Source organism: Aptenodytes patagonicus, chromosome 12, assembly GCF_965638725.1.
Source record: "Aptenodytes patagonicus chromosome 12, bAptPat1.pri.cur, whole genome shotgun sequence".
Classification (NCBI taxonomy): Eukaryota; Metazoa; Chordata; class Aves; order Sphenisciformes; family Spheniscidae; genus Aptenodytes; species Aptenodytes patagonicus.
In genome coordinates this window covers 1,803,082-1,829,545 of record NC_134960.1, presented here as the reverse complement: position 1 = coordinate 1,829,545, position 26,464 = coordinate 1,803,082, and the positions used below count along the sequence as shown (strand labels likewise).

The window sequence follows — 26,464 nt, the reverse complement described above, 5'->3', positions numbered from 1 at the left end:
GCGTTTCTTCAACACTTTCTATGGAAGTTTTCACTCTGAATAATTATACGTGAAGTTTCATAACATATATGTAGTGCACACAGCTTGTGGGGTTACTTTCTCAGCTCCCACAAGCTGCCAGGGAATGTGCTGCCGGCCCACATCGTCCCCGTGGGCAGAGGTGCGCCGGGTCCCCCCCCAGGCACCCCCCCGCGCCCTGCCCCGCCTCTCGGTCCGGAGCTGGGCACACGCGGCTGCCTTTGGGGCTGCCTTTGGGGCTGCCTTTGGGGCTGGCTGTCGTCGCCCTCCGGCGGAGCCGGCCCGGAGCGACCCCGCCGCCGACCGCCGCGCTCAGCCCCGCGGCGGCTCTCGCTGGCGGCAGGACGCGGCCCCTGGCCCGTCCCCGCGGGGCGGGCGGGTGGGGCGGGAGGCGGGCGCGACCGAGCGTAACGGGCGGAGGGCGGGAGCGGAGCCTGCAGCGAGGAGCGACCCGGCTGCCGCCGCCTCCGCCTCCACAGCGCCCGTCGGGAGGCGGCCGGGCAGCGCCGCCGCCGAGCCACCCCCGCCCCCGTCCCGCCGCCCGCTCGCCCTCGCCCCGCCGAGCGCCATGGCGGCCGCGGCCGCCGAGCCCAGCAGCGGCCGGTACCAGCAGGTGAGGGGGGCGGCGGCGGGCACGCGAGCGCCGCGGCTCCGTAGGCCGCGCCGGGGAGGACGGAGCCCGGGGCCGGGCGGGGACCCGCCGTCCCCGCCTCCCCCCCCCCGGCGGCCGTGCCCCGGGGGCCCGGGGAGCCGGGCGGCGCCTCAGCCCTGGCCCGAGGCCGGGCGTCTCCCGGGGCGGCGGGTCGGCCTAGGTCTGGGCCAGGGCCGGGCCTGCGGGCGCGGGGGCCGCTGTCCCGCTGCGGGGAAAGGGGGAGAGCGGGGCGGTGACCGGGCCCGCGGCCTCCGGCGGCAGCAGTGCCCGGGGCGGGGTGGGGGGGGCGGAGGCCTCGGCTGCCCGCTGAGGCGCGGTGGGCCCCGCCGGCGGCCGGGCCGGGCTTGGGCTGCGGAGCGGTTCCCCGCCTGCTCCGGGGCCGCGCTGCCCCAGGCCTTTCCCCGGGACCGGGCATCTGCCCGCTCCCGGGGCCGGTCTCGGCGCAGAGCGCGGCGGAGGGGCCGGAGCGACCTTGTGCGCGGGGTGCTGTCCCCGCCGGTCATGTTCCTCTCTGGCCCCCTGCGGTGCTGCAGAGACGCCCCGTGGCCTCTCGGTTCCAGCCCGCAGGTCAGCGAACTTTGCGTGGACTCTTCCGAGGAGCGAACTTGTTCGGCATTGTCTTGAGACGAGCGTTAATTTTATTTCATCTTTTACATGCGGTCGCCTCTGGCTTGGATTGAAACCCCCGTAGGCCAGAAACTGTCCTTAAAGAGCTCCCTCGTAGATTTGGGGTTGTTCTTCCTTCCCTGCCTCCTGAAGGAGAGGATGTGTTTTGTCAGGAGTATCAGCCTCACAGAAAGGGTTCGGGGTCGGTTGGGCCCCGCTGTGTGACCCGGCTCCTGCTCACGCACGTTTCTGACGTGCAGACGTGGAGACTTCGTTGCTTAAAGTAAGGGAGAGAAATCCCTCAAGACGGTACACAATACTTTCCTGCTTAACCGAGGTTCTTACAAGAAATCACTGTGTTATGACTTTACCTTGGTAGCATTTTCAGCGTGGGTAGGCTCGCTCTTTTCAGAATACGAGATGCACCTTCCCATCAGGATGGGATGTTAGTCTCATTATGGCAGCTGGAGAGCTCTGGTTTTTTACATACTAGAAATGTAAAAGTTAAGTAAAACTTAGGCTTTTTTTTTTCATTCTGTGCAAAACAGATGTGTTCACTTATGAAGACAAATCTCTTTACTGTTGTTCTCGGAAATGGTAGGTACAGATAACCAGGTCTCTTCACTAATCGCCTCTCCCGTCAGAGTCCTGCCGTTGGTGTTGACCCCGACAAACGTCTTTTACAAAGGGATCTAGCTTCATGTCCCACCACCTTCAGCCCGTGGAGATAGGTGACCAAATGTGCTGAAGGACACTATTGCGTTGCTCTTCAGTGACTCTGTACCTGACCGATAAGCACAATCCTGGTTTCCTTAAAGAGAAATGTGTAAAGCTGTCGTTTCGCCAGATCCTGCTAACACATCCGACAGAGACATAGCAGACACCGCTGTTGCTGTAGAGCGTAACTGTGTGGTACTGCAGAGATTAGGGAGGCAGGCTGTGCCCCGAAGGATTTAGACTGCTAAAGACAAACAGATAAGGGAGGCCCCGTGAAATGACTGGTGTAACCGGAGTGCAGAATCAGAAACTCACATATAAATATATCTACTTTTGTGTAGCTGCTTAGAAATTGCTTTCTTTTTCCTCGCCCTCTGCCAGAACCCTGGTATTCGCGTTGTTGTAAAGCGTGTTATTGCTGAACTGGCTCCTAATGCTTGTGTTGCTCCAAAAACCCTGCAAGCTGTGAAACTAAAGATGCAGAGTTGGTATTTAGGTGAAGAGGAGATGAGAGGGTGGGAGAGTCTCTCTAGCATTGAATGTGTCAATTTTTTTTCCATACACTGAAACTGATTGTGTGTATGAATGTACAATTAACGAACATACCATGTGCCAATAAAGAAAGACTTGTAGTGAATTGGTAACCATAAGGGCTAGAGCTGAATACAGGATCCAGTAAGTAGAGGTAGCCTGGAGACGTTCAGAACAAGCTCATTTAATCTTTAAGTTACTGGATTATGAGGCAGTGGAGGAGAACTGAGAGTTTTAAAACTTGATCTTTTTTTTTTTTGGGGGGGGGGGGGGGAAGGGTAATGCATTAGTGGAGTTTGTCACATAACTAGGCGGTTCCTGTATAGCTAAATGTGATACACCGTCCAAGCATGCCAGGGTCGTGTAACCCCTGCTCCTGGCAGTGTTATTGGTCTATCGACCCGTGTGTAGGAGCAGCGCTGTTGAGGTGTGGGCACTATTTGAATGTGTAAAACATTTGTAGGATCCCCTGAGCGTGTCTATTTTCAGAAAAAAAAGTGGTAGTTAATGAGGATAACCTGAGGACAACAGAAATCGATAAACGAGTTTGAAACCTGTGTGTTTCTTCTTCTGCCCTGTTCCTCAGCCCGTGCTGCCCTGCAGATGGGGGGTGTGTGGGCCATGCACCCCCAGCAGCTTTCCCCGCTGCAAACTCACGAGCTGTGTCCGTTCACTGATATGCGCAGTGTTAAAGGGATGTACAATGGCATATGATTTATCTTCTAAAGCTAACTTTCTAGCCTCTGTGCTTTGTTCAGGCATTAGATAATCCGATAAAAAATAGCCTGCGATGACGCCTTTGGATGATGTGGCAGTCTGATCTAATAAACTGAGGAAGTGCAGCTCAATGAAGAATAAAGCTAAAACTCCAGAAAAAGGATCTCGGCTTCCCCCGGCCCCTTTCTGTCGGGAACACGGGCTGGGGCAGCGTGCGGGAGCTGGGCAGGGTGACTGGGGCAGACTGCTGGTTTCGGTTCCTCCTCTGCAGGCCAAGTGACTGGGCTGTGCTTGTTGGAAGTGGGAATGGGAGACATTTGGGAGGAAGGAAGGCTGCAGCACGCCCTGGTATTGTTATTCTGGGCGGTGCTGTGTCCCAAAAAGGGACACTGGGAGGCTGTTGTCATTTAGACTTGCCTTTGGGAAAGTTATGCCGGGATGTTGTTAGGATTAGGCGGCTTAAGGCCTTTTGAGTATAACCCCTGGATTGTGTGTTCAGTGGCAGAACTGTCTTTCGTCCTTAGAATAGAAACTAGCCTCCATTCTGGAAAAAATCGCCAGGCTTTTAATAGGTTTGTTTACACTGCATGTTAGCTGAGGCGTGCTTTTTACTTGAGGCATTTGAAAATGTATGTGAGTAATGTAAACCCACCTAGAAAATGGTGGGTGCGTTAAATAATTAAGACATCTTCCTTTTAAAACAATATTTCTTCCTGTTCCGCTTGTTGAGGGCTTACATGGATCAAGAATCATTTTGTAAGGGGAGGTGTCTATGGGAAACATAAGGAAGAAAGATTTTTCCATTTGTTCAGTTTTCTTTCAGTGAAATTGTAGAAGAAATACGTTGCTGAAGATATAACGTGAATACAGTTTAAATCCATGAAGGACCACAGTGCTTATTTAATATCTGGGAAGGCTGGAGTGAAATAGGGAGGCAGGTGTCAGTTGTCACCTTGTACTTACCTTAAGCTTGTATTGAATTTTTCACTTGAAATGGGCGCGCGGATTGTAACTAAAAGATGAGAATATACCGTATCAGCAGTTAGAATTAGTGGTGTCAGTGGCTATTCGTTTCCTTGGTGAGGTACTGGTAGTGTGCAGAAGATGTGCTTGCTAAAGATACGTGCAACTGATAAGAACAGTAAGGAAATTTCCAGGGTGGGTTTTGTTTTCACATTTTTTTCTTTTTTGTATAAGTAGAATAGGAGGTGTCTGCTGACGTAACAGTAAAGATTTTTAAAAAAAGTTGCAGAGTCGAGTCACGTCTCGTGCACAGCCGCCACTCTTACGTTCTGCTGCAGCTGATGGGGGCCACACGCTTTGTTTGAAGCTACCCGATGTCCAGCCCAATCTGTGTTCAGGTGGCTGAAATCTCACTGTTTTGTTCTGAAACACCCGCTTCTGTAGGCAACAGTACCTGTCAGGTGAGTTTGCAAGGTTTTAGCGATTCTATGTGAAAAAGTAATTACAGAAGGAAAATAGATTCCGTCTCTAAAACTCAAAGGACTTGGGAAATGCTGTGAAACAGTAGTAGTCCAGTATCATCATGCAGCTTGTGTAACAGCAGAAAATAGCCTTGCATGCAAACTTTTAAAAAAAATACTATCTCAGGTATCAGGATTGTGTTGGACTCCTACTTGGGCTTCTTTGGTGACTTTTCTCTCATCACTGAAATTCCGTGGGGCTCAGTAACCCCATCTGGGAAGCAGATGTAGGAACAGTTCCTCAGGCCTTCGGGTTGTTAAGTGGCTCACAGGAGATGTGATACCTCTTTGTGTGGCCTTGGCATTGCGTTCTAAAAGGAGCCATACCAAAAGCAAGTAGCAAAAGTTTTGTGTGTGTGTGTGTGAATTCTGATTCTTCGTCATTGGGACTAATAAGAAAAATTCAATGTTAAGATGTATCTGTTCATTCTGTTTCTGCTTCTGCTTGTGAGATATCCAAATTTGATATATGGTGGCACAATGGGATTTTTTTTTCATTGAAGATACTTAACATTCTCCATATGACAATTAAAAAAAAGTGGTACATTAAAATGCTCAGAAGATCTGGAATTCTTTCTGTGATGTCGATGATAACTTCCTTCTCCAAGTGGTAGAGGATCCAACGAGGAGAGGTGCTATGCTGGACCTTGTTCTCATCAACAAGGAGGGGCTGGTGGGGAATGTGAAGCTCAAGGGCAGCCTGGGCTGCAGTGACCACAAAATGGTGGAGTTCAAGATCCTCAGGGCACCGAGGAGGGCGCACAGCAAGCTCACTACCCGGGACTTCAGGAGAGCAGACTTTGGCCTCTTCAGGGATCTGCTTGGTGGAGTGCCATGGGACAAAGCCCTGGAGGGAAGAGGGGCCCAAGAAAGCTGGTTAATATTCAAGGATCACCTCCTCCAAGCTCAGGAGCGATGCCTCCCAGCAAAGAGGAAGTCAGGCAAAAACGCCAGGAGGCCTGCATGGATGAACAAGGAGCTCCTGGACAAACTCAAACATGAAAAGGAAGCCTACAGAGGGTGGAAGCAAGGACAGGTAGCCTGGGAGGAATACAGAGAAATTGTCTGAGCAGCCAGGGATCAGGTTAAGAAAGCTAGAGCCCTGATAGAATTAAATCTGTCCAGGGACATCAAGGGCAACAAGAAAAGATTCTATAGGTACATCGGGGATAAAAGGAAGACGAGGGAAAACGTGGGCCCTCTCCGGAATGAAACGGGAGACCTGGTTACCCAGGACACAGAGAAGGCGGAGGTACTCAATGACTTTTTTGCCTAAGTCTTCACTGGCAAGTGCTTGAGCCTCACTGCCCAAGCCGCAGAAGGCGAAGGCGGGGACTGGGAGAATGAAGAGCCGCCCACTGTGGGAGAAAATCAGGTTCGAGACCATCTAAGGCATCTGAAGGTGCATGAGTCCATGGGACCTGATGAGATCCATCCACAGGTCCTGAAGGAACTGGCGGATGAAGTTGCTAAGCTGCTATCCATTGTATTTGAGAAGTTGTGGCAGCCCGGTGAAGTTCCCACTGACTGGAAAAGGGGAAACATAACCCCCATTTTTAAAAAGGGAAAAAAGGAAGACCTGGGGAACTACAGGCCAGTCAGTCTCACCTCTGTGCCTGGGAAGACCATGGGACAGATCCTCCTGGAAGCTATGCTAAGGCACATGGAGGACAGGGAGGTGATTTGAGACAGCCAGCATGGCTTCACCAAGGGCAAGTCCTGCCTCACTAACCTAGTGGCCTTCTATGATGGAGTGACTACATCAGTGGACACGGGAAGGGCTACAGAGGTCGTCTATCTGGACCTCTGTAAGGCCTTTGACACGGTCCCCCACAACATCCTTCTCTCTGAACTGGAGAGGTACGGATTTGATGGGTGGACTGTCCGGTGGGTGAGGAATTGGTTAGGTGGCTGCATCCAGAGGGTAGTGGTCAACGGCTCAATGTCCAGATGGAGATCGGTGACGAGTGGTGTCCCGCAGGGGTCCGTATTGGGACTGGTACTGTTTAATGTCTTCATCAATGACACAGACAGTGGGATCGAGTGCACCCTCAGCAAGTTTGCAGATGACACCAAGCTGAGTGGTGCAGTCGACATGCCAGAGGGATGGGATGCCATCCAGAGGGACCTGGACAAGCTGGAGAAGTGGGCCTGTGTCAGCCTCATGAGGTTTAACAAGGCCAAGTGCAGGGTCCTGCACCTGGGTCGGGGCAACCCCCGGTATCAATACAGGCTGGGGGACGAAGGGATTGAGAGCAGCCCTGCCGAGAAGGACTTGGGGGTACTGGTGGATGAAAAGCTGGACATGAGCCAGCAATGTGGGCTCGCAGCCCAGAAGGCCAAGCGTATCCTGGGCTGCACCAAAAGCAGTGTGGCCAGCAGGTCGAGGGAGGGGATTCTGCCCCTCTACTCTGCTCTGGTGAGACCCCACCTGCAGTACTGCGTCCAGCTCTGGAGACCTCAGCATAAGAAAGACACGGACCTGTTGGAGCGGGTCCAGAAGAGGGTCACAAAAATGATCAGGGGGATGGAACACCTCTCCTATGAGGAAAGGCTGAGAGAGTTGGGGTTGTTCAGCCTGGAGAAGAGGCGGCTTTGGGGACACCTTCTTGCAGCCTGTCAGTACTTAAAGGGGGCTTATAAAAAAGATGGGGACAAACTTTTTAGCAGGGCCTGTTGTGACAGGACAAGGGGGAATGGCTTTAAACTAAAGGGGGGTAGGTTGAGACTAGATATAAGGAAGAAATTTTTTACGCTGAGGGTGGTGAAGCACTGGCCCAGGTCGCCCAGAGAGGTGGTGGATGCCCCATCCCTGGAAACATTCCAGGTCAGGTTGGACGGGGCTCTGAGCAACCTGATCTAGTTGAAGATGTCCCTGCCCGTGGCAGGGGGGTTGGACTAGATGACCTTTAGAGGTCCCTTCCAACCCAAACTATTCTATGATTCTATGTCTTAATGTCCAGAAACAAGGTTAATGTGATCCTAAATATTACGGCAAGGCCTTAGGCTTTAAGTGTTTGAAATTTAATTACAGCTATCTAAGATTAAAACCTACTTCTTCTGTATTAAGACCTTGAACACTCAAACCTAAGGACAGTCTGTAGGCACAGGTTTGTGCTGGCTCAAGTGCTTGTTTACAGTCTAGTCAGACCAGTATAATTCCCTGTTTGAACAGAGGCGAGGGAATTAGATCAGCGTGTTTCCCAGGGCCGAGGTGTATTTCCATGTTGTCAGGCCATTAACTGCAGTGGGTCACTGAAGAACAACATCCTCGTGAGCACAGGTTGTGTTTTGATGGACAAAAAAGATGTTTTGATTTGTATTTTTACCTTGGTAGCTGGGAGGGTGGTTGCAAATGTACCCTTCAGGTGGATGCTCCCACTGGTTTCTGGTCCTTGCCCTGTGCATCCCACCGCGTGGGTGCAGCTGTGTGCTCGCTGCGTGGCAGGGAGCTGGTCCAGCTGGAAAAGGAAAAGCATTTTTGGGGAGGGGGAGTGGAAGCACGGTTTTCAGTCCTTTGTTAAAAATGGAGGAGCAGCTCAGGTTGGCAGAGACCTTGGGAGGTTGCTCCCCAGAGCTGGGCTGTGCTCAGGGCCCTGGGGAGAATCGGTTCCCCACTGTGAGGCTTGGGCAGGAGCATCAGCATCTCCCGGTGCAGGGAGAAGCCGGAGGGAGGGTTTGCTTAGGCAGTGCGACTGACTGCCAAGCGTGTCACCTAAGAGCTGCACAGCAGACGCCGTGCCGTGCCTGAGCACGGGTAGCTGGGCTAGACACGCTGTTCAGGGCTGTCACTCTCCTTCGGTTAAATGAACTGGAAGTGCCTACGGGAGAAAACAGTTATTTGCTCATCAAGGAGAGGGCTGATGCATGTGGGTTGACTTGTCTAATAGCTTACCATTATTCCTGCTGATTAATAAGCTGATAGTAAGTTATAGGAATCTGCAACAGCATTGGGCAAAAATCAGGATTTCAAATCAGGGTACATTTAAAGTGAAGTGTAAGTCAGTAAAAATACTTCTCCTTCAGAGTTGGCAGAAACTCTCATTTGCTTCCAAAAGGCCAAAGATACAGAAGGAGAAAAGTAAGGGGTGTTGCAATGGGAGTGAAGTGTAGCCTTTTTGTGGGCAGGCTGTTGCCTTGCTGGAGTACTCTCAAATTTAGTAGCGATACACATTTTTTTTAATTTATTTTTTTTAATCTTTGGCTTGCAAAGGTTATGATTTCATTGTTCTGAAAAAATCAATCCTGTCACCTTTCTAAAAAATATCGATTCTCTTTCTGTCATTAGCCTAAATACTTGCCTTTCTGAAACCTCACAGAAACCATAGTAACAACAAAAATGAGATCTGATTAGGGTTATCTTCATTCTAGGATTCCTCTGGGATTTCTGTGTAGTTCTACCTTGCGTGCCAGAACATAAAATAGGAACTGAAATGCAATAAACATTCATGATATACTGCTGAGTTAATATATTACTGATGATATATTGCTAAGGTGAAGCTTGTAGTAATCCTGATTTAGTTATAAAGAATATTTGCATGTAGCCTAAGGACTTGGGGCAAAGGGAGGTTAAAAAAAAAGATCCAAAACTCTGTCAGCAGCCCATGTGCCAAGTTTGGAAAATTTGGAAGAATTAACAAATATATTTATTGGAAATGCTTTTGTCAAAGTTTTACATGGAGATATTTCAAAACATTTTGTAAGGTTTGAACTTTAATGCTACTGTGCTGTGTGTATTTACACGTGATATGACTCAAGCAGGGGGAAGTGGCTGACAGAAGCGATGTCTTGCTCAGAGCCAAGCTTCTGATGGTGTTTTTTGGAAAATAAGTGTCCCTGGGTCTTACCCCGTTCTGTCAGGCAACTTTCTGTTGTTTTAGCCAGCTGGTGAAAAAATCACAGCCAAACTTTTGTTTTAATAACTGTATGCATTGCTGTAAAGACTGTCTGTTTTTTAATGCCACAAATACAAGAGTCCTGCTTGTCACCATCAGTGACTCAAAGAAAGAATACCCCACAGCCTCAGCAAAACAGACTTCAGCCAAACGCTGCTTTAATCAGGTTCTCCGGGTTCTGAAGACTCTCGGCAGCGGCCTGGGGGGGGGATTGCCTGCAAACCCGAGCAGCGCAGCCTTCCTCATGGCGTGTACCCGGTGCTGCACAAGGCAGGTGGAACACGTAGGGCGAGGGCAGTGCAGCAGTGCTGGGCCATGCGAGACCTGATGACTCATTCTTCCTGTCACATGAACCCTTATTGCTTTGCTAATAAGCACTTAGTTGAATTTTAGATGCCTGGAATCATTAAAAAGGCTGGAAGGCATTTGCGTACCTTGTCCATTAGAAGAAAAATCTGTTTTCTATAACTGTATACCTCCTACAGCCTCTAGCTCAACTTTAAAAAGTAATTACCTTTTTTTGTGTCATTACCTGAATTGTAGTGGTTTGAAGCTAGCAGTAAGTTCAGCTTGCTCTCTCCCACACGAGGTAGTTGTAAGAATATGTATTTCTTTTTACTATTGAAAGAAGAATCTGGTAAGAATTCCAGTGGTAGGATTTAATATTACACTCCACTGTATGTCTTCTTTTGTTTCATCTCTTGCAGTGTTGTCATGTCTAGTGCTTTCGTTTCCCCCTCCTTGGTGACTGTACTTTCAGGTTGTATACGTCTTCTTTCTTAGGAACATCAGGGTTTTAATTTCTGCCACCCTCTCACTAGGAGAGCAGGTAATGCAGGGCATGCGGTATCCAGAGTGTCCCTAGTGTGTCGGAGCCTTTCCTCCTTCGTTAATGGGCTAGGTCTTGTATGGGCAGAAGAAAAAAAAGGGGAGAAGTACTGAATTTTCATGGATGGACTGAAAGTAAGCATGGTGGAGCATTTTCTGAGAATTCGTAGACTCCAGAGCTGGGGAGAGACTGAATCAACTAGTTTGACTCTCGGTGTTTTACTGGATTATCCCTTAGGTTGCCCCTCTCGTGCTGTGTTCAGGCTGCTTTTGAATTTCTGCAGCAGTATTCTCTTTTTTAAATTTTTTTTAAAGCTTATTTTAATAGGCAATTACTTCATAAGTTAGTTTGCATTTTCTTCTAATGACTGAACTCCATGGGGTTTATAAAATAAGGCGTTTTTGTTTCTTGGTAAGGGCTCATGCTGAGTTAGCTGGTTTGAAAAAGATGAAGATGCATTGCTGTTGTAGGAGTTGCTGCAGCTTATCGTGTTAATTGCTCGGCGTCCTGAGGCTAATTAAAGCTGCAGCCATCGAGGCAGGTACCTGCCACCTCCACCCTGTGTACCCCATGGCCTCGCTCCTGGGGCGCAGAACAGGGTTGATTTGGTGTGGGTTCACATCTGGCTGGGGGCCAGTATTTTAGATGTCTCCTGCTGACAGCCACAGCATCTGTGCTAGGAGGTGCTCTTGGTGTAATACGGATTAAATTTTCGTCCAGATTGCTTAATTAACTTCTCCTTCTTCAAGGAAGTGGTTCAGCTTTGTGCCGTGTGGGGAGTTCTTACCCAGAAAGCTTGGGGCTGACCAGCTTCCTCTTTTTTCCACCTTTCCAGTCTAGAAAATGTGAATGGGGAGAGGACGGAGGCTTGCTGTTAGAGTAGCAAGGTGATCTTCATCTGATGGTGAAACAGAGTCCTGTTTCTGTGACGGTCTGTTGTTTTGGTTGAGCTGGAATGGGTGACAGTGCTGCTGAATTTTTTCCAGTGCTTCCTAGTGTCATTTCTTCCCTTTCCCCCTCTTGGCCAACCCCTTGGACCTGCCAGCAGAACTGCTCGTGTCGTTGCCTGCTAACCCAAGTAATTTAAACCTTACTAGGTTAAACTCCTTCAACAGCAGGCGTGTTTAAAATCTTTTTGCCATAACTGGCATCGGGAACTGTGACGCATCAGCTGTGCTGGCAGGGTGGGGAGGACGGCAGCCTCTGCGCCGAGGAGGTGGAAAGCCAGTGGGGACATTGTGTCTGGCTGCAGTGCAATGAACCACCGACTTGCAGTTACTCGTTCCGTGCATGCTCGCGGTTGTGTAGCTGATGGAGGTGTGCAGCTGTCCAGTTAATGGCGGAGAAAATAAAACAATCCACGCTCTTCTCAGCAAGCTTGTAGGACTTGGATGTCTCACAGTTCAGACATGCAGCTGTGGTTTGGATGCAAACGCCCAATGAATGCACTTAAAACATCTGGAAAAGTTTTGGCTTTGACTTTCACAGAGGACATGGATGTAGTCTGATCTTTGATCTTAGGCAGCAAAAGGAATAAAAACCCAAGACGCAGAACAGTTATGTATAAAACAAGACCTTCATTTAGAAGTGTGAGCTGACTTTTTTTTTTTTTTTTCTTTTCTTTCCTGATAAGACATACAAGTAAAAGAAGAACATATCCTCCCCCCGCCCTGCAATAAATGCTTGGGAAGGACTTGAATGGCAACATGTCTCTCCAAAGAAAAGAAAGCAAAATGTCATGGATGGCTTCCAGGGTATTAGCAGGGGTGTGCGGGAGGGATAGTTCAAGAAGATGTTAGGGAAGAAGTTGCAGGGTTGCTATTGTTCTGTGGTGATTACAAAAGAGGGTAGTACCTCTCTGTTCAGGCATGTGGTTCAGTCCCAAGGTGCTTTTTTGAAATGAGTTGTCTTTCTGCATAAAATCTCAGTTTCTTTGTTGATGAGATGATGAGAAATGGAAAGAAGAGAAAAGTTAGGTGGCAGCTGATTTGTAAATTCCTTTCTGGTGTGTTCTGCGTTGAACGCTTCTGGCCCGGTATTGTCAGCTTCTCTGATCAAAGCCTGCGTTTGCATACCTGCTTCATGCAAGTGACACCGTACATTTGATAAGCTGTACGGTTATTTATACAGAGCCTGTGGGAAGCACAGTGCACAAAATAAACTGCCTCCTTTTCAGTCATACAGTGTGAAAGGTTGAAGGGAAATGGCAAGATTCATATTTATGTGTATCATTATGTAATGTATCCATGAAAAAACCCTCTTCCTTAGCAAATCCAGAGGCAGCAATGGAGTCTTTTGTTGGATATCTCCTGATATTTCCTCGACTAAAACAGATGCAACTGCAGCTCCTAAGCAGTGTGAGCTGAGGAATCTGAGGAAGTACCAGGGAAATGGAAAGGTATTGGAAAGATGTATGCTGTGCTTTGTCGAAGTCCAGGTGTGTGAGGATGTGGTTTAAAAACACATTAAAGCTGAGATGGCATATTGATCATTTCAAGTGGGAGTGCTTCGGAGGGAAGCTGAGCAGCTGCTCGGATGTCCCATGGTGCCGTAGAACAGTCTTCTTCCAGAAGAGTCTGTTGTGTGCAATTAAAACTACAGGGGTAATTTCACAGAACTTGAGAAACCCTGTTAACCTCTCTTGTGTGTGCGTCTGTTCAGCTGCAGAATGAAGAGGAGCCAGGCGAGACTGCACCAGTGGTGAATGATGCCCCTCCACCTTACAGCAGCATTTCTGCGGAGAATACAGGTAAATTTAACTGAAAGGAAATAGCTAGGTTTGCTCTCTTGTTCTTTCTTACCTCCTTAATTGTTCTCCTTATTGACGGGTGGCATTGCAGCATCCTTACCAAGGCTGCAAAGGACCAGAATTGATCCAGAGAGACTATTGTTACATGTGGTTTAGAAGATGCGTTTTGGCTACATTCATCTGATGTCATCCCATCAAGTGGTGTTCAAGTTACATTTCACAGTGTTCTTAGTAGATTGAAGACAGTTAAAATCAAAGTGCTGTGAGGATTTGTGGTTCCCCTCTCGTTATTTGGCATTTGGGTGATGCTGTGCTCCTTCCAAAAAGGACTTGTTACTTAAAAGGGATTAAAGAATTCACTCTTCCTGCAGTTTTCAGGTCTGGGTTATACTTATACTGGTCATAAGGGTTATACTTCTGAATCATCATACTGTCATGTAGCTCGCTAATAGCTTTTAGCAAACCAGCTTGTTTTGTGTTGGTTATATATCAGAGTATTTTGGCTTAGGTAAATCTTTTCATTTTTCCCCTCCAGAACTTTCATAGTCCATTGTTCAAATAAGATTTGTGAACCAAATACAACATACAGTTGTATGTCAGTCTCTCCAACAGCTAGCCAGCTTTGGATAGAAGTTTGAATATTGTGTTTCTCAAGCTACCTATTGAGAGTCCTGCCTTGGCACACTAACCGTAAAGATGTCCTATTAGTTCTGGTTCCTTAGTGTGTCTCAGCGACTGGGGCTCAGAAACGCTGTTTGATTTTTGTTCCAATCCCTTTCCCCTCCATCAGAAAACAGTTTGGAGTCTCTGTGGAAAAATTGAGGCTTGCAGTGATCCTTCTTTGACTCACTCAAACCACTTGGACTTGAAAATATGACTACTTATGTTTATTGAAGTCATGAGAGACACAGCATGTATCATTGTTTTAAAAATAAGTACAGCCAGGTATGTTAAAGTAGCGCTCTGCATATTGCTTTGTGTTAGATAAGGTATAAGGTGCTCCCGTGTTTTTCACTTTCTGTTTTGGGATGGCAAGAGGCTAGAAGGGTGAGGAGGGGACAGGGGGGGCAGGCTTTAGCAGTCTGGGATATTGGGGTCTTTTGAAGTCATCTGAAATGCTTCTCATTCCCAACACGGTGTTCTTAAGGACTGACAAGTTACCTTCTATGTAACTTTTTTTTTTCCCCCCAGCTTATTTTGACTACAAGGATGAGTCAGGATTTCCTAAGCCTCCATCTTACAACGTGGCCACAACACTGCCTAGTTATGATGAGGCAGAGAGAACCAAGGCTGAAGCCACAATTCCCTTGGTTCCTGGAAGAGTGAGTATGCTTGGCTGACTCTGTCCTTCACATTTCTTCTGTAGAATTTCTGGTTTAACTCCTGCCGATCAAGTGTCATGACTTTTTTTTTTTTTTTTAAGCTTTCTGGGGTGGTGATATTACACACTCCCAAGAGTTCTGTGGCTAATTTTTTTGGGTTTTTTTTAACTTTCCTCTGGGCAGCTAGGATGATGTAAGACATCTCAATAATGCCAGCATGTGCTATCCAGATTAGTTTGGCAAGCTGACAGAGGAACTGTACTGTATCTGTGTGCACTGTCACTGTTTGTTTGTTTCTTGTTTTTTTTTAAAAGATTTAGGATTAATTGTTCAGCCATCTAGCATATCTACCCTTGATACTCCTGCCGCTTGCTTAGTTGACTTTTCCAGAGGTCAGTGTAGCTGATACAAGGATGATAAAACCATTCCGTCAGAATAATTATTTTTTCATTTTTTATTTCTTCTTGTTTTTTCAACATTATCTCTTGTTCAGCCTCTTCCTCCACCCCTGCTAGCATTAGATGTCTACTGCTCGTTATGCTTCTTCATAGAAGCCAAATTCCTTGCTGAGATGACAAGTTTAATTTTTTTGATGAGTAGGGGAATTCTCTACAGTGAGAACAAGAACATGCCCAATCTTGACAGTCTTAAAAAAACCCGACGAAATACTGCTAGTGACTTAATATTTCATGCCCTGAATCATCTCAGGATGAGAAGCAGGAATTTTTCCTGCTTGCATGTGGAGCCTTTTGAGATTTAGGATTCCACCCCCCACCCCGTGGGGGGCTTTCCTTAAATTTAAATGAAGCATTTTGTATCCCTCCATTGTACACTGCTTTTTGAGGGCTATACAATTTGCTGGCCCTTTCTTGAAGAGCCACGTGCACAGCTGGGATTGCTGTATGGACTGGACTGACTTAAATCCACCCACGTCTTGCCTCCCTTTGATTTGCAGGATGACGACTTTGTGACACGGGATGACTTTGACGACACCGACCAGCTGAGGATAGGAAATGATGGCATTTTCATGCTCACTTTTTTCAGTAAGTACATGATGGAACTTACTTTTTTTTCAGGCAGTGACCCAAAATAGCTAGAGTTATTTTCACACTTATGTTTATGTAGCACCAGGAAAAACCTGTGTGCAAGGGTTTTATGGGTTTTGGTTTTTTTTTTCCCCTTGGAATATAAAGAGGGCTTGACCTGCTGCTTTTCTCCTGCTTTCTCAGTGGCATTCCTCTTCAACTGGATTGGATTTTTCCTGTCTTTCTGTCTGACTACTTCAGCTGCAGGACGATATGGAGCCATTTCTGGGTTTGGCCTGTCTCTTATTAAGTGGATCCTTATTGTCAGGGTAAGTTGTGTAGTGCAAAAACACGTTCATAGACACTGTTACTCTTTTTCCCTCGCTCATTTTAGTTCATTTATACTGAAGTTATAAATTTAGCTTTTTATAACGAAATAGATTTTGAGCCCCTTATCCACTGAGAACAGAGCTTTTTCATCATTCTGTCCTGTTTATATGCTGGAATTATTATTGTAATAAAAGAATAAAGATTGCACACCCAAGTATGGCTGTCTCTGACAGAGCTGCTGTATTGGATCAAAATGTGTTTGTGTGTTGAGCAGTAACAATGATCTGATCTTTGTAAAACATTTATCCAGATAAAGCAAGCCCTCCCGTCAGCACAGGGACGTTTCTCTCCAGTATGAAGTTCCTTAGGTGCTCCTCTGAAAAACAAACAAACAAACAAATTTCTCTAAAATGTGGGGTAGCCGATGAGGAGAGGGAAATAGGGACTTAAAAATTAGGAGGTGTGAGGTTTGCTTTTCGCTGGAGGAAGAAGAGGCAGCCACCGCTTTGTCACATGGACGGGAGAAGCCCGCTGGTGCCCTCTGGTGCGACATGCCTGCGGCACAAGCAGCAGGGGATCAGGAAGAAGCACGCTTTTCTGTTTTGTTTTATTTCCATATAAACTCTGGGCATATCCAGGCTGTTAAAACATCCACTGTGCTCCCCTCCACCAGATCACACAGGGAGAGGAAGGGGATGACTAATCAGAACTGGTTTGTATTATGGAAGCCTGGGTGCAAGGATAGGGCCCTGCTGGGCACAGACCCCTGCCTACGGAAGCAAGAAAGGCTGACGTAGTGTTTTTAAAACTTGGAGGGGGAGAAAGAGAAACCTTTCGGGCGGGGGGGGGAGGATATAGATGTGCTGATGCTGGAAGGAGTGGGGGGGGGGAAAAGTCAAACTATTTTTTGGAGGGACTGTGAGAAAATATCAGAAAAGCTTTATTTGGAGCCCATGAAAAGAAGGTGTTTGTGAAAATGGCATGCAGACATCCCAGGCCAAATTAGGAATTTCAAGCAAAAAATCTCATTAGCTGTGCGTAAGTAGAAGTAGAGAGCATTAGCGTTAGGGCTGTCGCTTCACACCTAATCTCTTTGGGCTAGAAATTGTAATTTGTAAATACAGCATCTGTTCACTTTTTCTGTAGAAAGTTAAGATTTTTGGGGTCATCTTGTCATGGTGGTGTTAAGAACTATTTGCTGGATTAAGAGCTATGACAGAAACAGGTGACCTTAACTGTGGATTTGATTTAAACTTTGATAACAAGCTTACCTTTTGTTAGGTTTTTAAACTTGAATAGAATGAAAACAAAAAAAATTATACTGTATTTACCACTGACATAGTGAACTTTGGTGCTCTGATAGTGTCGGTGCCTTTTATTCAATAGGCAGTAATTTTCACAATAGAAAATCTTGTCAGAGGGTTCCACAGACCTGGGCTTTCTTTGTTAGCTGTACTTTTGTTTGCTATACTATCCAACCTTACAGTGTAATTAGCGTGATGCACTGCTGCAAACCTGGTCTTCCCTTTCAGAAACTGCAACTGTGGTTTATAAGCATCAGAGACCTCAGGGAAAACAGAAGCATTTGCTCAGTAGTGTCTTTCTGCTCCACTCATTGCAAGAGTTTATGGCTGGGTATTGAATCTGTTCCATTCCCCTTGGTTAGAGTTGGTCTGACGTATGTAGAAAAACCTTAAATGAAAGTTCGTGGGGGTAGCTTGTTCCCTGCACTCCGTGCAGTTGATGAAATGTGGCATTCTATAAGCTCTCTTGTATGCAGCAGGCTTTATCTGGTTACTGCTGAAATTGGTGATAATAGATTTGGGTTCAGAAACTGCCACGTGCTCTAACTTGTTTCTTTCCTTCTTTTTTTTTTTTTAGTTCTCCACCTATTTTCCTGGTTACTTCGATGGCCAGTATTGGCTTTGGTGGGTCTTCCTTGTACTAGGTGAGTGTTTGTTCTGGGGGGAAGAGGGAATGCATACTTAAAACTTTGCAAAGTGCAATTAGGGCTTTTGTGAGCATAGCTTTACTGGCTATTAAAATATGTGCGTATAGATGTAAAACTGAAATGTAACCCTCAGAGTACTCCTCCTCTTACTGAATGCCTGCTGCGTTTTAAAGGTACACATAAACATTGTCCTTTTGTTGTCATTTCTTGGTGGCAGCATCCTGTTCGTCATCCAGAAGGAGTAAAGAAGAGAACAATGCTTGTCTTCATAGTAACTGATGTTGTATCTGTTCTTATATCTTAAATGGAAGGGTGTGTTGTGGTCTGTCTTCCCCCCCCCCCCCCTTGGAAGCGACTGGATCTCATTTGGAGTCAAAAGTTCTGTGATTGCCTAAGGAAAGTTTGTTTTTGAGATTGCCTGAAATTGAAAGATTAGATGTCATTGATACAAAAAGAAAAAAAAATCTTATATTAAATCGGCTATTGTGTATCCCAGCAACTTAGGTCCCTCCGTACTAGTAACGGTGAGTTGAACTGCTCCCTCTCTAATTGAAGAAGCAACACCTGTGTTAACTGGACAAATGTGTTTCTTCCATCTAGGTTTTCTGCTGTTTCTCAGAGGATTTATTAATTATGCAAAGGTTAGGAAGATGCCAGATACTTTTTCCACTCTCCCCAGAACCAGAGTTCTCTTTATTTACTAAAGGTAAACTTTCTGCTTTCCTGAATTTGTTCTGTTTTGTTTTTAACTCTATTTAGTGACTCTCTTAGGCTAGACTTTTCTTCGCTTGAGTATTTTTAGAACACAAGGCAGCAGAAAACAGTTGTTTCTTGGTATCCCATACGCAGCTCCTGTTTCTACAGAGTCCAGACTGGCATGGTGGGGAGCAGAGGAATACTTGACATTTCTTCCTGAGTTTTTGCTTTGAGGAGTTGTATATTCATTAGATTGCATAACTTGAATTGTAAGAACAAAATCTTTGCCCCTTGGTATTGCACTGTATTTGGCAGGTGTGTCTTTCAGAATAAATAGCACGCCTGAAACATGGTATGTCCTAAACATGAGTAAAGGTCATAAAACATTGTTAGAAGACTGTGCCAGTGTCTTTGCCTTATGTCCCACAAAGAATAATTTGTCTGAATTTTGCGTGCTGTTTGAATTTTCTGCCAAGTTCCTGAAGAAATTAAACTCTTGCGCACCTTTGCTCGTTGAAAACCCCTCCCACATACTTGAACATACTGTCCTGCCTGAACATCTTTCAAAAACCTTAATGCCTAAAAGCCTTTCGCTTTAAGGCTGAATCTTAAGGTTGCTGCCTTCTGAATGGGACTTTAAAGAAGGAGCCTTAAGTAGTTGAACCCTTCTAGCATAATTTCCTGCTTACAGCAGATAATGGCCTTGCATTAACTGTCCCTCCCTGAGGGGAAGGAAATCCTGTAATAGGTTGCTTCCCAGATGGCGAGTGCAACATGGTGCTCCCTTTAGAAATATCATAACAGTAGATTTCCCCAAGACAGGGTTGAAGCAATTGCAGCTGGGACAGTGGTATAAAGAAACCAAACAAACCCCAGCTTTAAATTGGGGGTCATTAAATTGTTCAGCTTTTAAAACCGAGGCTTGATTTTCCAAATGCACTTCCCTTTTATTAGAAACTGCAAATTGCGTAAGATGCTGCTTCGTTTCTAGTCTGTAATGAGAACATGCTGCACAAAACGGGTATTGTGCAGTGTTTTCCAGCTTGAGTTTTCCACTGGTGATAGTGTGTAAAAATAGTTCAGTCAATTTATTTAAGTGTTTCAGTTCTGTTTAACAGAGTTACGGTTTATGACCTCCTCCGGGATTTGTAATATCCTCTCAGATTCCTGCTGAATCACCAGAGGGTTTATTTCCCCCAGTTGTATGGTCACATAGTGTGAGCGTTAAGCATCAGCTTTATCATCTCTGGTTTGTTCTCACTGAAATTTTTTTTTAATTTTGCTTCTTTACTGAAACTTAGTTCCTTTAATAAATGAAAAATTGTGTGGTTTCTTGTTGCACAGGCTTTTCCTATGTTTGGAATTTGAAATGACAGTTTTAGAGACCTTGCTTGACTCCTTGCTTGTGAGGCTGGAGGTGTAGAGGGTTGGGGTTTTTTTTTAATAAATTTTTATTTATTTGTTTGTTTAATTTTTTTGTCATTCTAGAGCTTTCAAAAAGCACTCTCTCTTTTAGATATATTGAGATAAATGTCCAGAATAATCTCTAAATATTACGACTTTGACACTTCCCCTGAAAATAAATCTTTAATCCTAAATTCTGAGCAGGGAAACCACAAAAGACTTGGATTTTCAGTGTATTACTGTTCTTAAGATTAGATTTCCTCTGCAGGACATAATGAAAAGGGCATGGTGAATGATCACTTTCATTTTAAAGCAGGGATAATTTTTAGAAAATTAGGAGGGGAGGAGGAGAGGAATAATTAGTGCAAACCAGAAAATAATAACTGGTGGAAACGAATCTAATCGAAAGCTTGGTGTTTACCATTCACTCTGCGTGTGCTGGTAACGGACGTGATCCTCGGCAGCGTCTCGGCGGAGTACCTGCGCTCTATGGCAAGTGCGAGTGGTTTGTGCTGATCTCAGGTTTAAATAGTTCTGGCCAGCGTGGCTGGAACAGGCAGTTTGTGAGAGCTGCTGTCTCTTTCGCACCAGAACGCTTGATAGAAAGATACAAAAGTCATAATCATCCTGGGTGGATGCAGCAACTAAAGACCAGAGAGTCCCATTTTGTTCTCGTAGCGCAAATGCAGTGCAGTTCCATACACCTGCATGTTTTTACTCCTATGTTTCTAAGAGCATTGTCTCACTTGGTATCTGTTTTCCCCTAAGGAATTTTCACTCTTCAGAACTGTAAAATACGCACAAAACTACTGAGTGTTTTGCTAGAGTCACGTCATTGTGTACTGAGATACTTTATAAGCCTTTAGACATCCTGCACTCTTTGTGAACTACATCCTCCTGTTATCCAAAATAACAATCTAACTATAGTTTCAATATTCAATATCCTTCTCCGACAGATGTTTTCTGGCAAATGTCTTCCTGCATTAGTGAATTCTCCCTCAAGAACAAACAGGGCACCTGCAGGAAGTGAATCAAGACTCTGGAGCAGAAGAAAAAATAATCACCTGCTTTAAAATAAATAAAAGTACTGTTGGAAAAAAAAAAAAGGAGAAGCATTTCTTTCTATTTGTTTCTAGGTGTAAAATTTTAATAATTAATGCAGAATTCTGTAATCATTGAATCATTAGTGGCTAATGTTTGAAAAAGCTATTGCAGTCGAGTCTGTGACGTGCTAATAAAGCCTTATATAGATCGTTTCTGTAGTGATTTCGGTAGCATGAGCCCTGCCCCCGGAGCCAGCAGGGGACAGGCTTGCTTTATTTCCTCCTCCATCCTGGGAGCGGGTTTGGACGCCGGTCTGTCCTGTACAGCGCGCGTAACGCTGACGGCCCGAAGGGATGATCTCAAAAGTCGAGGTGACGGCGTGGCTGCGGTTGCACACCTTTCTGCTGCTTCAATCCAACAGCACCTGTGCTGTCTGCGGCTGAAAGGAAAAACGGGTCTGTGCGGTACAGGTTCTTGAGGTGTAGACGGGAGAGAGTGTTATTTTGAAGGTGGCACAAGTATTACTTTTTTTAATAGTCTGTATTCTCCATGTTGTAGTATACTTTACTTTCATACTACCTACTTTTTGGACTGTATAGGGGTTTTCGCGGTACACGTTGGTAGTGTGAAAATGAAAGATCACGTTGCAGCTTTGTATAAAAAAATTACCTTGCAAAACAAAGGCCTTTTTCTTTTCTTTGGCTTGGGACTTTTGAGACAATTCCTAACATACCTGTAATTCTTGCTTTTATAATTTGTGTTAGCAGAGACTATGATGCGTTATAAATGTAGATTTAATGTGCACTTCCGTGCTTTCTGCCAAGTGGTAATTCACTTTGGAGTTTTACTATGTTAAAACTGTAAATATAGCGGAACACTAATAAATGTCACTTATGTAGCAATTTTTGCTGTAGAACAGTGTTTAATTTAGTTTCCATGCTTTATTGCACCTGGTTATTGATTACAAATGCAGGTTATCCGTGGGAATTTCATTACTTTTCCACCGAAGGTGTAACACAAATCTCCGCTTCAAGGTGTCTGTCTTCCTTTTTGTAACCAGGTTTTCAAGCCCTGAGGCAGTCTTCAGTGCCGGCCTGGCAGGTCAGGAAGCGGCCATTCCATACGCTTTTGGGGCTGTGTTGGGTTTTTCCGTAGTCTCACATACATAACTTATCTGCCTCGTGACACCGTTTGTTCGTGGTTTTGGTTCACGGCTGAACTTCTCAGATGTGTAGTCCTCACAAACAAGCAGTGGGGCTGACAAAGATGGATGGAGGTTACACAGAGACTTCCTTTTTAAACAAGAATAAGTGTACACAGAGAGAATTATTACGTTTATCCTGCAAGGCAAAATCTGTAGCATTAGGGAACTCTGAATCACATTTGCCCAAACTTGGTAGATCAGCCTTGTGTTTACTCTCTTGGCATCTGGGCCTTATTTGGTCTTGTATATTCAGAGAACTCGAATATTTGGCATTCCTGTTTCTCTTCATTCGGTGGGCTGAAGCTGCAGACACCTAGAGCTCAATCATTCCTCTGCATGACAGCGGTTCTGGGGGCGCAGGGGAGGGATGTGCTGCCGACAGCGGGTGGGTGACGGGGTCTGAAGCAACCCACGTCTGTGGGTCCGAGTTAACACCGACTCCAAGCTCAAATAATTATTTTTGGGTCTGTGACAGCTCAGCCACTTTATACCACGTAAGTGGCAGGTCTGTGGTCATCTGCAGTGACCAAACAAATACCTTTGGCCTTCCTGCCCGCATCTTGTCAGCCAGGTTGTTTTCTCCTTCCAGCATTGTAAACCTCTGAGCAGGTTCAGACAGGATTCAGACTTAATCTCCCAGAAACAGGTTTCATCATTTGGTCGGGGAAAACAGCATGCTCCGTCCTTCGGAGAGGGGAGATGGCCGTGTTGGCTCGGCCCTTCCCATGGGCAGTACCTGTGGTTTCCGTGGAGGTTTTAAAATGTGCTGCCTCACACGGTGACCTCTGCGGAAGACACAGCAATGTGATTTTTCCTGAAGCTTGCTTGGGTGGGAGGGTTTGCATCGCACCTTTTGTAGTGCGTGTGCCTGAAATGGCATCTCTGAAACTTCAGCGTCACGTCACTGCTCCCCCTCACGCCCCCACAGCCCCCCCCAATTTAGATTTGCTTACATTTTGATAACCCTGGGATTTCTTGGCCTGTGACCATCTATCTGAGTCTTACTCGGGTCAGGCTGTGATCAGTGCGTTGGAATGCTGGGATGCAGCCTCTGAGTGAGGGAGTGATCCCGGCAGACACAGGACTCTCCTTTGGCCGTTGGCCCTGGAAGGGGGTGACAAGAAATGCTAATAGAGATTGAGATTCTGTAGCAAATCACTCTAAATTTAATAACCTCGCCATTTCTATGCAAGAAGCACCAAGCTCTCTGGTATTCCTTTTAGCTAACTGTGCCTGGAAGAGGGATGGAGGCTTCGCCTGCTGTTGAGGGCACACTGGCTGTGGAGGGGCTGCAGAGCGGCTGTGCCTTGGTGGGAAGAGAGCTCCGACAGACACCGACGTTGCTCCCTGCTGCCTGCATTAGGGCTCGCACTTGGCCCTGGCCCAGCGCTCGCTGTTCCTTTCCGAAACCAGCTCTGAGGTGCTTCGGGGGGCGGGGGGGGGGGGGGCTTCCAGGTCTCTCTTGCGGCGGCGGGGTCTTTGCAGCCGTCCTCGCGCTGGACGCTGGGGTGAGCAGACTCCCCTGCAAACACGCCGGTTGTTCCTGATGGAGGCAGAGGTTGGCGTGTGCGAGGAAGGGGAGCTGCCGGCCGGGAGGTCGTGGCTGCTGGCGCAGGTTATTCCACGGTAGGTCTCAAAATGGTTAAACTATTTCGCATATCAGTAACAGTCTTATGCAGAAAAGCTCAGCTGTGTTACAGAGGAGTCGCCTTTTTTTGTCCAAATACCAGAATTGTTTGTACAATTGATTTTGTAAAATATTTTGCAATCATTTGAAAGTTCCTCTAAGGTTATTTTTCCAGGTATTGTAGGAAGCGCATCTTGAGATCTTATTTCCAGTTCCCATGAAAGAAGGCAAAGCAACCCGAGAGGAGAAGGATCGGATAAAGGGAGAACAGCACGTGCTGGAGGAAATCAAATCTGCCTATGGAGAAGGTAGGACCGCCGCGGAGGAAACGAATGGGATCTGCCCATTGTCCGTGCTCTTCCGCCTGCTCCGGTGGGAGCTCGGCCTCCAGTGAAAGGATTGGTGCTAATTGTCCGTGGCGTCCATGTGAAATAGAGGATTAAGCTGAGGAATAAAACCACTAAATGGGAGACCTCCCAGTTACTTAAAAAAGACTTTTTTCCCCCTCCTCTTGCTCTAGCTAATACACAATTACATTTCCCAGAAGTTGATAAATACTGCTAGATTTAGGAATGATTTCTATAAACCTTTTTGCTTTACTGCAAAAGTCCTTTCTCGCAAGAAAAATGCTGCAATGAATTCATCGCTTTGTGTTTTGGCCGCACAAAGCCAAGGACTGACTCATTTTTGGTGGCTTCGTTAGTGGAAATGATTCACGGGCTGGATTACCATGACCTCTTCTCTGGGCTGGTGCACTCTCCTCTTTCAAGATACTTGTGACAGCAGAGGGGATGGCCCGGAGATCCTGAAGCAGAGGGTGGTAGGAAGCACCTGAAAGGGCCAGAAAACGTAATTCAGTCAAAAGCTCTCGCCCAGCCCGCGCCAGCACAAGGGTGTAGTGCCTCCGTGTACTCGGACCGTGTCTGGAGGGGCTGCGGGACTTGCTGCCGTCTTTTTACACAATGAAGTAAGTTTTCATAGTACCTACTGTTGTTTTCATTGCCTCGTGTTTAAAAGATGGATAGCTTTAATGGGAAGGAAAGAGAAACAAATGTGTTGCAAAAATACACACAATAAGCCAAACCTGGCAGCAGTTGGATTAATGAACCTTTTTAGAAACTCCTTGAATGCAGAACACTTACAAGGCCATTTTAGTGGTGATACTTATTACTCATCACGTAAAAACATCTCACAGTGCGGGTACTGGCAGGGTCGTTACGCTCACCCAGCCCGGTCCTGTTAACGCCGGAGTCCATTCACTGCTCCAACTAGTAAGTTTACATCAATTCAGCATCTGTTTCTCAACAGTAGGTCAGTAAAGTTGCATATATTTTCATTTTAGTTATCTCCTTTGTCCAAAGGGTTGTATTAGGAGTCATTCTTATCACGTGTATTGCTGAGAAAATATTATGCTGAGAGTTGCCCTGACCTTGGACAATGAGGAGTTTCTCTCTCCTGCAAATAGTTCTTAGCTGGTTTCCTTGCAAAATAATTGTATATCATTTTTTGGATAATCTCTTGCGTGTAAGCACCAACGAACTTTTTGGTGTGTTTTTTTTCTTTTTTTAAATTCAAACCAACGAAAGTCATGCTCAAAGTGTCAGCTGAGTGTGTTATTTCTGCAATTTATCCAGTCGGGTATGTTTGCTGTAGGGCAGCGGAGCTCCTCGGGAGCAAGGAGAGTACATCAGCTTTGTCCCTGCGGCAGAGCGTGCTGGCTGCGTACAAGTGTCTCAGCCTCATGCCCGGGCATCCTCTGGCCTGTGTGCTCTATGAAGAAACACACTTTGATTAACATCCTAGGCTTGCTTTACCTTCGTGAGTCTCATAAATGTATGAAAATGCAAGAGAAATCAATGGGAAAGCCCATGGTTTTCTCTTTTTTTATTAATTGTTGGATCTCTGTAGCAAGCTCCCGTTCACATGAGGTCCTGGGCTTCCTGAGACACGTTGAGCTCCGGCACGGCCGTGTCCGTCAGTGTTCCCATGGGGAAGGCAGAGTGACTTCCAGTCGATGGCTGTGTCCCCAGGAGAAGCAGCTCGGGGCTGGTACGGCTTCCTCCTGCAACGCCTCGGTCGCCTCGCAGGGCCGTGCCTGTGAGCGTGTGTGTGCAATAACCGCTGCACATCTGCGCCTGGGCTTTGCCCAATGCAAAAATTACAGTCAGCTGGCTGTGAGGACGGGGCTCCGGACGCAGAATTAGGCTTACAGGGTTTGGGTAATGGAAAAGAGGTGCAGGAATGATCACTCGGAGGCTTCCCCATATGACAGTGTTCCCATCGTGTGGCTACCAGAGGCAATTGGAGACAATCCAGGTGATCAAAATGGTCAGATTCTGCTGAGGTTTACAGTAAAATGTAAGCCTTATAAAAGCACTACACGATGTGGCTGTAGTTGGAGTAGTCCTGCCCCAGCCTGTGGTTTGATTACACCCCATCCCACAGCCAAGGGTGGGGGCACGGAGCCTTTCCCGTGATGGGACTGGCCTTCCCCTGCTCCGTCTCTGCAATAAAGTTCCTGCGACAGCAGCTGGGGAGGGGAGATGAGGTGCCAAAACATAGACTTAATCCACAAGCAGCTAAATAACGCAGTCTCCTGGTAACTGGGACTCGGACTATGGTGAGAGAGCCGTACCCAGCTGGTGGCAAATTTCTCCAGGTGT

General features: G+C 46.4%; 1 protein-coding gene across 1 annotated transcript; it reads left to right on the top strand.

Annotated features, from left to right (window-relative positions):
- The first annotated feature begins 545 nt into the window (after positions 1-545).
- NDFIP1 (Nedd4 family interacting protein 1) lies at positions 546-21,872 on the top strand. The gene is made up of 8 exons (XM_076349717.1): positions 546-631; positions 13,111-13,198; positions 14,390-14,520; positions 15,476-15,563; positions 15,750-15,874; positions 17,757-17,823; positions 18,427-18,532; positions 20,883-21,872. The coding sequence occupies exons 1-7, from the start codon at positions 587-589 to the stop codon at positions 18,528-18,530; spliced, it is 648 nt and encodes a 215-aa protein (XP_076205832.1). The 5' UTR covers positions 546-586; the 3' UTR covers positions 18,531-18,532; positions 20,883-21,872.
- The last annotated feature ends 4,592 nt before the right edge of the window (positions 21,873-26,464 follow it).